The 14,145-nt window shown below is 50.7% G+C and overlaps 1 protein-coding gene across 4 annotated transcripts in view; it reads left to right on the top strand.

Moving 5' to 3' along the window:
* Positions 1-14,145, top strand: part of LOC119953216 (protein phosphatase 1 regulatory subunit 7-like) — a 214,192-nt gene that overhangs the window by 195,163 nt on the left and 4,884 nt on the right. For all 4 annotated transcript variants that reach the window (XM_038777238.1, XM_038777239.1, XM_038777237.1 and 1 more), the window contains one exon: positions 10,898-10,967. In XM_038777238.1, the coding sequence (XP_038633166.1) occupies positions 10,898-10,967 (70 nt within the window). The remainder of the gene's footprint in view (positions 1-10,897; positions 10,968-14,145) is intronic.

Here is a 14,145-nt window from a genome sequence, read left to right as displayed (position 1 = left end):
TTTTCACAGTAACTTCATTGAAGCCTACTCGTGACAATAAGCGATTTTCATTTTTCATTTCATTCAAATGAACCAACTCGCCACAAGCTGGGTGGTACAGAAATCGGTTTTAAATTTCAGAACACATTTTAGTATTATTAGGGCAAGGCTTGTGCGAGACACAAGTGGGGAAATGGTGGTAGAAATTATACCCCAAAACTACTTTGTAGTTTAAATTAAAAATTGTTTTAAAAAATGGCTAATGAATAATGGAAGATGAATGATTTTGAGCAAATTAAAATTTGTCTTTCCTTATGTTAACACACCCATCACTTACTGCACGACTTTAAATTACCAGTTGGCGGGAGATTTAGTCTAACTTGGAAGCTGCCTTTTCAACAAGCAAGCTCAAGTAAGGACAGAGAGCTTGAAGTGTAAGCTGGTTATAAGAACTTGTTTTCCTTCTGACATTTCCCACCTTCCAAGGATAGATGACAAATGTTGCTCGACTTAAGTTTTTTTTACAAAATTACACTTGGATATCCTGTAGGTTCTATATCATCTGAAGCACTTATGCTTACTGAATACCAGACAAAATAGTGGAGCATAGCCTGATAAATGTTCTTTATTCAATAAAAAGTGATCAGATTAGATAGAGAAATACAGCACAGAACAGGCCCTTCGGCCCACGATATTGCGCCGAACTTTTGTCCTAGGTTAATCATAGAATTTTGGACAATTTTTCATGGCCAATCCACCCAACCTGCACATCTTTGGACTATGGGAGGAAACCGGAGTACCCGGAGGAAACCCACGCACACACGTGGAGGATGTGCAGACTCCACACAGTGACCCAAGTCGAAATCGAACTTGGGACCCTGGAGCTGTGAAGCAATTGTGCTATCCAGAATGCTACCGTGCTGCCCTTAAGAAGTTAACCTACACTCCATTATTCTACCCTAATCCATGTACCTATCCAATAGCCGCTTGAAGGTCCCTAACGTTTCCGACTCAACTACTTCCACAGGCAGTGCATTCCATGCCCCCACTACTCTCTGGGTAAAGAACCTACCTCTGACATCCCCTCTATATCTTCCACCATTTATCTTAAATTTATGTCCCCTTGTAATGGTGTGTTCCACCTGGGGAAAAAGTATCTGACTGTCTACTCTTATCTATTCCCCTAATCATCTTATAAACCTCTATCAAGTCGCCCCTCATCCTTCTCCGTTCTAATGAGAAAAGGCCTAGCACCCTCAACCTTTCCTCGTATGACCTACTCTCCATTCCAGGCAACATCCTGGTAAATCTCCTTTGCACCTTTTCCAAAGCTTCCATATCCTCCCTAAAATGAGGCGACCAGAACTGCACACAGTACTCCAAATGTGGCCTGACCAAGGTTTTGTACAGCTGCATCATCACCTCACGGCTCTTAAATTCAATCCCTCTGCTAATGAACGCTAGCACACCATAGGCCTTCTTCACAGCTCTATCCACTTGAGTGGCAACTTTCAAAGATCTATGAACATAGACCCTAAGATCTCTCTGCTCCTCCACATTGCGAAGAACCCTACCGTTAACCCTGTATTCCGCATTCATATTTGTCCTTCCAAAATGGACAACCTCACACTTGTCAGGGTTAAACTCCATCTGCCACTTCTCAGCCCAGCTCTGCATTCTATCTATGTCTCTTTGAAGCCGACAACAGCCTTCCTCACTATCCACAACTCCACCAATCTTCGTATCATCTGCAAATTTACTGACCCACCCTTCAACTCCCTCATCCAAGTCGTTAATGAAAATCACAAACAGCAGAGGACCCAGAACTGATCCCTGCGGTACGCCACTAGTAACTGGGCTCCAGGCTGAATATCTGCCATCCACCAACACTCTCTGTCTTCTATCGGTTAGCCAGTTTGTTATCCAACTGGCCAAGTTTCCCACTATCCCATGCCTCCTTACTTTCTGCACAAACCTACAATGGGGAACCTTATCAAATGCCTTACTAAAATCCATGTACACTACATCCACTGCTTTACCTTCATCCACATGCTTGGTCACCTCCTCAAAGAAGTCAATAAGACTTGTAAGGCAAGACTTACCCCTCACAAATCCGTGCTGACTATCCCTAATCAAGCAGTGCCTTTCCAGATGCTGAGAAATCCTATCCCTCAGTACCCTTTCCATTACTTTGCCTACCACCGAAGTAAGACTAACTGGCCTGTAATTCCCAGGGTTATCCCTATTCCCTTTTTTGAACAGGGGCACGACATTCGCTACTCTCCAATCCTCTGGTACCACCCCTGTTGACAGCGAGGACGAAAAGATCATTGCCAACGGCTCTGCAATTTCATTTCTTGCTTCCCATAGAATCCTTGGATATATCCCATCAGGCCCGGGGGACTTGTCTATCCTCAAGTTTTTCAAAACGCGAAACACATCTTCCTTCCTGACAAGTATCTCCTCGAGCTTATCAGTCTGTTTCACACTGTCCTCTCCAACAATATGGCCCCTCTCGTTTGTAAATACTGAAGAAAAATACTTGTTCAAGACCTCTCCTATCTCTTCAGACTCAATACACAATCTCCCGCTACTGTCCTTGATCGGACCTACCCTCACTCTTGTCATTCTCATATTTCTCACATATGTGTAAAAGGCCTTGGGGTTTTCCTTGATCCTACCTGCCAAAGATTTTTCATGCCCTCTCTTAGCTCTCCTAATCCCTTTCTTCAGTTCCCTCCTGGCTATCTTGTATCCCTCCAGCGCCCTGTCTGAACCTTGTTTCTTCAGCCTTACATAAGTCTCCTTCTTCCTCTTAACAAGACATTCAACCTCTCTTGTTAACCATGGTTCCCTCACTCGACCATCTCTTCCCTGCCTGACAGGGACATACATATCAAAGACACGCGGTACCTGTTCCTTGAACAAGTTCCACATTTCACTTGTGTCCTTCCCTGACAGCCTATGTTCCCAACTTCTGCACTTCAATTCTTGTCTGACAGCATTGTATTTACCCTTCCCCCAATTATAAACCTTGCCCTGTTGCACGCACCTATCCCTCTCCATAACTAAAGTGAAAGTCACAGAATTGTGTTCACTACCTCCAAAATGCTCCGCCACTAACAAATCTATCACCTGCCCTGGTTCATTAGCAAGTACTAAATCCAATATGGCCTCCCCTCTGGTCGGACAATCTACATACTGTGTTAGAAAAGCTTCCTGGACACACTGCACAAACACTACCCCATCCAAACTATTTGATCTAAAGAATTTCCACTCAATGTTTGGGAAGTTGAAGTCACCCATGACAACTACCCTGTGACTTCTGCACCTTTCCAAAATCTGTTTCCCAATCTGTTCCTCCACATATCTGCTGCTATTGGGGGGCCTATAGAAAACTCCCAACAAGGTGACTGCTCCTTTCCTATTTCTGACTTCAACCCATATTAACTCAGTAGGCAGATCCCCCTCGAACTGCCTTTCTGCAGCTGTTATACTATCTCTAATTAACAATGCCACCCCCCACCTCTTTTACCATCCTCCCTAATCTTGTTGAAACATCTATAACCAGGGACCTCCAACAACCATTTCTGCCCCTCTTCTATCCAAGTTTCCGTGATGGCCATCACATCGTAGTCCCAAGTACCGATCCATGCCTTAAGTTCACCCACCTTATTCCTGATGCTTCTTGCATTAAAGTATACACACTTCAACCCATCTCCTTGCCTGCAAGTACTCTCCTTTGTCAGTGTTACCTTCCCCACTGCATCACTACGTGCTTTGGCGTCCTGAATATCGGCTTCCTGGACTTCCGGTGGCGGCAATGCGCAGTTGAGCTGCACATTCGGCGGCTCCCGCGATCAACGGACTTTGGGGCTTTTTTAAGGACCCCCAACGGAGCTGAGGAGGCAGATCCCGACGGGGGAAGAGGCCAGGAGTCGCCCCAGTGGTCCCATGGTCCGGACCAGGAGTGGGGCAGTGAGAAAATCGACAAAAACACCCAGGAAAAATCGGGGGCAGGAAAACAAAATGGCGGCCGGCGAAAGCTTTGAGGAGCTGAGGAAGTGGGTCCAGGAGCAGCAGATGACTCTGCTGCGCTGCTTCCAGGAGCTGAAGTTGGAGCTGCAGGAGTCCCTGAAGGTAACCAACAGGGAGCTGATGGAGACCCAGACAGCCCAGGGGGATGCAATCCGGGAGCTGCAGCAGCAGGCCGCCGAAAGGGAGGACAAGGTCGTGGCCGTGGCGGGGAAGGTGGAGATGCACGAGGCGCTCCATAAAAGATGGCAGGAGCGGTTCAACGAGCTGGACAACCGGTCGAGGAGGAAGAATCTACGGATCCTGGGCCTCACGGAGGGGCTGGAGGGGTCGGACCTGGCAGCCTATGTGGTGATGATGCTAAACTCGCTGATGGGGGCTGGGTCCTTCCAGGGGCCCCTGGAGTTGGAGGAGGCCCAAGCCGAATGAGCCGCCGCGGGCGGTGTTGGTGAGGTTCCACCGGTTCGTGGATCGTGAGTGTGTGCTCCGGTGGGCCAAGAAGGAGCGGAGCAGCAAATGGGAGAACACGGAGGTGCGGATCTTCCAGGACTGGAGTGTGGAAGTGGCGAGGCGGAGGGCCGGGTTTAACCGGACGAAGGCGGTGCTCCACAGACGGAAGGTGAAGTTTGGAATGTTGCAGCCGGCGCGTCTGTGGGTCACCTATAAGGATCGACACCACTATTTTGAGTCTCCGGAGGAGGCGTGGGCCTTCGTGCAAGCCGAGAAGCTGGACTCAAACTGAGGGTCCCCCTGATGGGGGATGCTGTATAATACTGTATTTATTTATACTGTATTTGTATTTGCTGGGTTTAGGGTAAGATGTGGGGTGGTTTTAGGGTGGGTGGGGTGATGTCGTACGGGTTTTTTCTTTATGGGTTTTCAAGCAGGGGTTGGGTGGACGGGTTTGGGCAGAGGGGTAAACGGGGTGTTCGGGGAGCTGGTGGGGGGGGGGGACTGACAATGGGAGTGGCCCTGGAGGAGGCGGGGCCCGGCAGGGCGAAAGCGCGGGCTTTCTGCAGGGTTCCCGCGCTGGGAGAGGGAGGGGGCGTGTTTTCTTTTCCCGCGCAGGAGCGGGGGGGAGGGTGGACTCGTTGACGGGCACAATGGAGGAGGGGCAGTCCCACGTTGGGAGGAGCCGAAAGTAGGGCGGGGGCCGCCGGGGTCAGCAGAAGTTAGCTGGCTCACGGGAGTGCTATGGAGGGAGGGGCGCGGCTAGGAGGGGGGGTACCGGGTTGCTGCTGAAACGGTCAGGAAGGAGCTGGAGGACGCAGGGGGTGCTGGAGGGGGGGGGGGGTGGGGGAGTTGCCACCGTGGGAAACTGGCAGAGCGTGGGACGCTGGCCGGGGGTGGGCAAGGGAAGGGGGCAGGGAGCCCTCGGATCTGGCTGATAACTTGGAATGTGAGGGGGCTGAATGGGCCGGTCAAAAGGGCCCGAGTATTTGCGCACCTGAAGGGACTGAAGGCGGATGTGGCCATGCCCCAGGAGACACACCTGTGAGTGGTGGACCAGGTCCGGCTGAGGAAGGGGTGGGTGGGCCAAGTATTCCACTCAGGGCTGGATGAGAAGAGTAAGGGGGTGGCGATCCTGGTGGGGAAGAAGGTGTCGTTTGAGGCGTTGAAGGTGGTGGCTGACAGTGGCGGAGGTACGTGATGGTGAGTGGCAAGCTGCAGGGGGAGCGGGTAGTGTTGGTGAATATTCATGCCCCAAATTGGGACGATGCGGGGTTTATGCGGCGTATGTTGGGCCGCATTCCGGACCTGGAGGCGGGGGGCCTGATCATGGGGGGGGGGGGACTTTAACACAGTACTGGATTCCCCCATTGGATCGATCCAAGTCCCGGACGGGTAGGAGGTCGGCGGCGGCTAAGGTGTTGAGGGGATTCATGGACCAAATGGGGGGGGGGGGGTGGACCCTTGGAGGTTTGTGAGGCCAAGGGCCAGGAAATACTCGTTTTTCTCCCATGTACATAAGGCCTACTCGAGGATTGATTTTTTTGTCCTGAGCAGGGAGCTGGTGTCGAGGGTGGAGTAAGTGGAATACTCCGCCATTGCCATTTCGGATCATGCCCCACATTGGATGGACCACGGGCTGGGGGAAGAGAGGGACCAACGTCCGCTCTGGCGCATGGAGGTGGGGCTGCTGGCAGATGAGGAGGTGGCCGGGAGGGTCCGGGGGTGCATCGAGAGATACCTCGAGGCCAATGATAATGGGGAGGTTAGGGTGGAGACGGTCTGGGAGGCATTGAAGGCGGTGATGAGGGGGGAATTGATCTCCATCCGAACCCATAGGGAGAGGGGGGAGCAGAGGGAAAGGGAAAGACTGATAGGGGAGATGGTGCCGGTGGATAGGAGATATGCGGAGGCCCCAGAGGAGGGATTGCTGGGGGAGAGGCGCAGCCTTCAGGCCAGATTTGACCTACTGACGACCAGAAAGGCGGAAGCTCAGTGGAGGAAAGCGCAGGGGGCGGTGTATGAATACGGGGAGAAGGCGAGCAGGATGCTGGCGCACCAGCTCCGGAAGCGAGATGCGGCCAGGGAGATTGGGGGAGTGATGGATAGAGCTGGGAAGGTGGTGCGGAGGGGGGTAGATGTCAATGGGGTCTTCAGGGACTTCTATGGGGAACTGTACCGGTCTGAACCCCCGGTGGAGGGGGGTGGAATGGGGCGCTTCTTGGACAAGTTGCGATTCCCGAGGGTGGAAGTGGAGCAGGTGGAGGGACTAGTGGCGCCGATCGAGCTGGAGGAGGTGGTCAAAGGGATAGGGAGCATGCAGTTGGGCAAGGCGCCGGGGCCGGACGGGTTTCGGCTGAATTCTATAATAAGTATTTGGACCTGTTGGCCCGGACCTTTAACGAGGCGAGGGAGGGGGGGGGGGGGGGGGGGGGGGGGGCTTTGCCCCCAACTATGTCATGGGCGCTGATTTCCTTGATCCTGAAGCGGGACAAGGACCCTCTGCAGTGTGGATCATGTAGGCCGATTTCGCTGCTGAAAAGCTGCTGGCAAAGATCCTGGCCACTAGAATAGAGGATTGTGTGCCTGGGGTCATACATGAGGACCAGACGGGGTTTGTGAAGGGAAGGCAGCTGAACACAAACGTACGAAGGCTCCTCAATGTCATTATGATGCCGGCTGTGGAAGGGGAGGCAGAGATAGTGGTGGCATTAGATGCGGAGAAGGCCTTTGATGGGTTGAGTGGGAGTACTTGTGGGATATGTTGGAGAGGTTTGGGTTTGGGGAGGGGTTTATCCGGTGGGTGAGGCTGCTCTACGAGGCCCCGATGGCAAGTGTAGCCACAAATAGGAGGAGGTCGGAGTACTTTCGGCTGTACCGGGGGACGAGACAGGGGTGCCCCCTGTCCCCCTTGCTCTTCGCGTTGGCGATTGAGCCCCTGGCCATGGCACTGAGGGAGTCAGGGAACTGGAAGGGCCTGGTGCGGGGTGGGGAGGAGCATCGAGTGTCGCTATATGCGGACGACCTGTTGCTGTATGTGGCGGACCCGGTGGGGGAATGCCGGAGGTGATGAGGATTCTTAGGGAATTCGGGGGTTTCTCGGGGTATAAGTTGAACCTGGTAAGAGTGAGGTGTTTGTGGTGCATCCGGGGGATCAAGAGGAGGGGATTGGTAGGCTCCCATTGAAGCAGGCAGGGAAGAGCTTCAGGTACCTAGGAGTCCAGGTGGGAGCTGGGGGGCCCTGCACAAGCTTAACCTCACAAGATTGGTGGAGCAGATGGAGGAGGAGTTTAAGAGGTGGGATATGTTACCGCTGTCACTGGCGGGGAAGGTGCAGTCCGTTAAGATGACGGTGCTCCCGAGGTTTTTGTTCCTGTTCCAGTGCCTCCCCATCCTTATCCCGAAGGCCTTTTTTAGGAGGGTCAACAGGAGTATCACGGGATTTGTGTGGGCGCATGGGACTCCGAGGGTTCGAAGAGTGTTCCTGGAACGAGGCAGGGATAGGGGGGGGGGGCTGGCGTTGCCCAACCTCTGTGGGTACTATTGGGCTGCCAACGCAGCGATGGTGCGTAAGTGGGTAATGGACGAGGAAGGGGCAGCATGGAAGAGGATGGAGGCGGCGTCTTGTGTGGGCACGAGCTTGGAGGCGCTAGTCACGGCGCCGTTGCCGCTCCCTCCAACGAGGTATACCACGAGCCCGGTGGTGGCAGCTACCCTCAAAATTTGGGGGCAATGGAGACGGCACAGGGGAGAAATGGGGGGCTCGATGGAGGCCCCGATACGGGGGAACCATCGGTTTGTCCCAGGGAACATTGATGGCGGATTTCTGGGCTGGCACAGGGCAGGGGTTAGGAGGTTGAGGGATGTTTGTGGAGGGGAGGTTCGCGAGCTTGGCGGAGTTAGAGGGGAAGTTTGGGCTCCCCCCGGGGAACATGTTTAGGTACATGCAGGTGAGGGCGTTTGCCAGGCAGCAGGTGGAGGGGTTCCCCTTGCTGCCCCCACCGGGGGGGGGTGGGGTGGGGGTGCGGGATCGGGTCCTCTCGGGGGTGTGGGTTGGAGGAGGGAGGATTTCAAACATATACCGGGTGATGCAGGAGGTAGATGAGGCCTCGGTGGAGGAACTGAAGGGTAAATGGGAAGAGGAGCTGGGTGAAGAGATTGAGGAGGGGACATGGGCGGACGCCCTGGAGAGAGTGAATTCCTCCTCTTCCGGTGCGAGGCTTAGTCTCATACAGTTTAAGGTGCTGCATAGGGCCCACATGACTGGGTAGAGGATGAGTAGGTTTTTCGGGGGCGAGGACAGGTGTGCTAGGTGCTCGGGGAGCCCAGCGAACCACGCCCATATGTTTTGGGCATGCCCAGCGTTGGGGGAGTTTTGGAAGGGGGTAGCAAGGACGGTGTAGAGGGTGGTGTGATCCAGGGTCAAGCCAGGCTGGGGACTTGCAATTTTTGGGGTTGCAGTGGAGCCGGGAGTGCAGGAGGCGATAGAGGCCGGGGTCCTGGCATTTGCGCCCCTAGTAGCCCGGCGGAGGATCTTGCTCCAATGGAAGGATGCGAGGCCCCCAAGCGTGGAGGCCTGGATCTCTGATATGGCAGGGTTCATTAAATTGGATAGGGTGAAATTTGCCCTGAGGGGATCAGTACAAGGGTTTTTCAGGCGGTGGCAGCCTTTTCTGGACTTCCTGGCGGAAAGTTAGGGAAATAGGCCAATAGCAGCAGCAGCCCGGCGGGGGGGGGGGGGGGGGGGGGGGGGAGAACTGTGCACATGGGTTTGTGGAGGGTGCTATCTCTCTCTTTGTTTTTTTTCTTTTTCTTTGCTTTTGTTCTTTCTTTTTCTTTGAAGTTGCTCTTGAAGCTGGGGGGTATTGTTCATGGGGTGTTACCGCGGTTGTATGTTTATAGAGTTAAGATGTTTATATTTTGTAAAAATTTCAATAAAAATTATTTTTTAAAAAAGAATATCGGCTTCCTTAGTTGCTGGACTACAGATCCGGTTCCCAATCCCCTGCCAAATTAGTTTAAACCCTCCCGAAGAGTACTAGAAAACCTCCTCCCCCCCCCCCCCCCCCAGGATATTGGTGCCCCTCTGGTTCAGATGCAACCCGTCCTGCTTGTACCGGTTCCACCTTCCCCAGAATGCGCTCCAATTATCCAAATACCTGAAGCCCTCCCTCTTACACCATTCCTGCAGCCACGTGTTCAACTGCACTCTCTCCCTATTCCTAGCCTCGCTATCACGTGGCACCGGCAACAAATCAGAGATGACAACTCTGTCTGTCCTGGCCTTTAACTTCCAGCCTAACTCCCTAAACTTGTTTATTACCTCCACACCCTTTTTCCTACCTACGTCGTTGGTACCAATGTGCACCACGACTTCTGGCTGCTCACCCTCCCCCTTCAGGATCCTGAAGACACGATCCGAGACATCCCTGGCCCTGGCACCCGGGAGGCAACATACCTTTCTGGAGTCTCGCTCGCGACCACGGAATCGCCTATCTATTCCCCTAACCATTGAATCTCCTATTACTATTGCTCTTCTATGCTCCCCCCTTCCCTTCTGAGCCCCAGACTCAGTGCCAGAGACCTGGCCGCTGGGGCCTCCCCCCGGTAGGTCATCTCCCCCCCCCCCCCCCAACAGCATCCAAAACGGTATACCTGTTTTGAAGGGGAATGGCCTTGAGGGATCCCTGCACTGTCTGCCTGTTAGTTTTCTTTCCCCTGACTGTAACCCAGCTACTCTTGTCCAGTACCTTTGGTGTGGCTACCTCCCTGTAACTCTTCTCGATAACCCCCTCTGCCTCCCGGATGATCCGACGTTCATCCAGCTCCAGTTCCTTAACACGGTCTCTGAGGAGCTGGAGTTGGGTGCACTTCCCGCAGATATAGTCAGCGGGGACACCAGTGATATCCCTCACCACCCACATCCTACAGGAGGAGCATGCAACTGCCCTAGCCTCCATCCCCTCTTACTTTACAGAATTAGCTGCCCAGTGGACCAACTGGACCTCCGCCCTCCGACTCTGCTTCCAGTCAGCTGTACTCTAAACTCCTGGCTCCCTTCATGCTCTTTGATAAATATAGGAAATGAAATGTAAGGAGCACCTTACTCCCTCCTCACCTAACTCCCTCAGTCACCAAACTCTCACTGTAGCACTCAAATGCCACAAGCTCAGCACTCAAGTGTACATGGTTTGGAGCTTGCCCTGTGGTTACAGTTATACTGTATATAGGGGCTGGTTTAGCGCAGGACTAAATAGCTAGCTTTTAAAGCAGACCAAGGCAGGCCAGCAGCGCAGGTTCAATTCCCGGACCAGCCTCCCCGAACAGGAACCGGAATGTGGCGACTAGGGGCTTTTCACAGTAACTTCATTTGAAGCCTATTTGTGACAATAAGCGTTTTTCATTTTCATTTTATATTTGTATGAACCCACAGACACAACACTATCAGCAAGATTGACCCCAGTGGCTAGCTATGGATCCCAGCCACAAACAAGCTGCAGGAGGTAAGAGAGCATAAATATCATTCAATTTGAATACTTATTAGATTCTTACCCTAGTGAAGCTTTTCCATTGCCTGGCTCACCCTCCTTTTGTTGTAACCCTGCTTGGATATCTGTCTTATTTGCTCGAGTGCTTTAGTTGAGGAGTCATTCAATGCCCCTATAATTCATGGATAAGTTACTCAATAACCTCATTGTAGACTTGCTTTGTTAAAAGGAGAGGGGTTTAATTAAAGCAGTTCATCTTATTCAAATCAACAAATGTTTCTATTGATTGGGGCTGGTTTAGCTCAGTTGGCTAGTTTGTGATGTAGAGCGAGGCCAACAGTGCGGGTTCAATCCGGTTGAGGTTATTCCTTCTCAACACGAACGCTCGAGGTGTGATTCTCCGTTCAAATCACCACCAGTCAGCTCTCCCCCTCAAAAGGGGAAATCAGCCGATGGTCATCTGGGACTATGGAGACTTTACTTTATATTTATGCACCTCAACGTAAAAAATCCCAAGATATTTAACAGGATGGTAAAAGACCTATCTTGACACTGCCATATAAGGAGGTATCAGGACATGACCAATGGATGAGTGATTAAAATTGGCTCAATGGGCCATAAATAGCAGAATACAAATATATGGGAGGGTTGGAGATTACAAAGCCAAGGAGCGATTTGAAAATCAGCATAAGAATTTTAAAATTGGTTTTGTTAAACACAATCCAATGCAGGTCAGTGAGCACAAAAGGTAATGGGCGAATGGGACTTGGTGTGAATGACGCAGGCAACAAAATTTCAGATGACCTGAATTTTATGGCTGGATGAAGCCAGGAATTCATTGCAGTCAAGGTCTTGTGGCGCAGTGGTAGCGACCCTACTGCTGAACCAGAAGCTCTGGATCAGAATCGAGTTCCAGGACTTATTGGCCAAGGAAAGGGGCGTCCAACACGGTTCAACAGGCTGATAATCAGCTCGGAAATACTTCCACTATTTTTCCCCAAAGGATAAAAACAGTATATGGGTCTGAAGTTAACAACATTGTAGTCAAGACTAAAGGTAAAAAGGCATGGATGAGGGTTTCAGCAGATATGCTTAGGTAGGGAGAATTGTGCCATGTTACAGAGCAGAAAATATGCACTCTTAACGATGACACAGAAATGTAGCTGGAATTGTAGCTAATTGTGGAATAAAGATTAGATAGCAGAATGCACAGTTGCTTCACAGCACGGGGGTCCCAGGTTCGATTCCCGGATTGGGTTACTGTCTGTGCAGAGTCTGCATGTTCTCCGTGTGTCTGCGTGGGTTTCTGCCAGGTGCTCTAGTTTCCTCCCACAAGTCCCGAAAGACGTGCTTGTTAGGTGAATTGGACATTCTAAATTCTCCCTCTGTGTACCCAAACAGGTGCTGGAATGTGACGACTAGGGGGCTTTTCACAGTAACTTCATTGCAGTGTTAATGTAAGCCTACTTGGTGACAATAAAGATTATGTAAGTTGCAGCATTGTCCTGTGGGGTGAGGAAAAAAACATTTTTAAAAGATCAGTTTTCATGGTCTAAAATTGTTCAACTGAATGTTAAGTCCTGCAGGCCATAACATGCTGAATTGAAAGATGAGTCAATTTGCTTTGGGCTTCGCTGGTACGTTGCAGCAGGCCAAACACAGAAATGCAGGCAAGAGAGCAAGATGATGAATTGAAATGGCAGTCGGGTCACTTTGCATCTGCAAAGTGGTCACCCAGTCCACATTTTTTCTCCCCCAAGTAGAGCAGACTGCATTGTCAGCAGCGAATACAGTGGACCGAATCGCTGCTTCACGCGAAAGGCATGTTTGAGCCTTTTGACAGTGAGGAGGTAAAAGGGCAAATGTTACGCAACTTGCATGGGAAGGTGCCGCAGGAAACCAGTACGGTGTTGGGGATGATGGAGAAGTGGACCAGGGTGCCATGAATGGAACAGTCCCTGTGGAATGCCGACAGAAAGATGTGGCATCATGCTGTAAATGGCAGAGGATGATCCTTTGAATGTGGAAACTGGTTGGAGGGAAACCCTGTCATGGTTCTGGGATGGAGGGAAGGGCTGAGAGCAGACTGGGAGATGGGTTAGACACAGTAGGTGAGGGCCATTAACCATGGTGGGATGGGGGGGGGAACCTCGTCTCAAGAAAAAGGAAGACATATCAGAAGTGCCTTTTTGGAAGATAGCAGAATTGGAACGGGAGGACATTCTCACCTTCACATGGTCCATCTCCAATGCATCCCGTCCAGCTCTCCATTTCTGGTGATACTGTCCACCAACATTCATTACAGGCCCACGACTTCCACAGATACCTTGACTACACGCTGCTTCCTATAAAAGACTCCATCCCAATCTCCCAGTTCCTCTAGCTCTATCATATCTGTTTCGATGATGTTATCCTCTAACACGGTGCTTCTGATGTATCCATTTTTCCTGAGCTGAAATTTCTGACAGTGCAGCCCATACCCGTAGTATTTTAATGGAGTATCTACCTAAATTTTAAATGATCAAGTTGCTGGAATAAAATCAACTCTCACGATAGTGCTACCATTGATGACATCTCACAAACAATAAAATAGCAAGGGCCAATTTTTGATCACAATTCAGTGAAAGTCTATACCTGCGTTGTAGAGATACCAAACTGGTAGCTGTGCATACTGTCACAAGTGCACACCTTCATAAAAGTGGAAGAGAGATTATTATTTTTTTTAAAAAGGGATTGAATTGCAGTCTATTGTCCAATAATCAAGGAACAACAAGACTGCACAAACTAAATGTTTCAGCAGTCATTTTGTGGAAATATTATACAGCTTGGCAATTTCTATGGTTTGAATGTGGTCATTATTAATAAGCACAGGACATTTGGTATTACAAAGTGTGTGACAGAAGCTAATCTTGGTTCTGTAGCAATTGACATATCACATATCGATAAACAATTGATGCTTTGAAGTTTTCACCTTAATGGGAAGAATGGTGTACCATTGTAAATGCATTACACACTGCTGCCAACATGTGAAGAGGAAAGACTCTAGCTTACTAAATAACCACAGATGCGTGGAAGTCGTCCAAACATGGTTTTAATTATATACAAATTTAACAAAAAGATTTTCATTTTTATACACCAGTCATGAGCATTAACTTTTCCTAACAACATCCCAAAGGAGATTGTAATGGTGAAT

This window comes from Scyliorhinus canicula, chromosome 18 (assembly GCF_902713615.1).
Source record: "Scyliorhinus canicula chromosome 18, sScyCan1.1, whole genome shotgun sequence".
NCBI lineage: Eukaryota > Metazoa > Chordata > Chondrichthyes > Carcharhiniformes > Scyliorhinidae > Scyliorhinus > Scyliorhinus canicula.
Note: the sequence above shows the minus strand (reverse complement) of the source record. Positions and strands in the feature narration are given on the sequence as shown.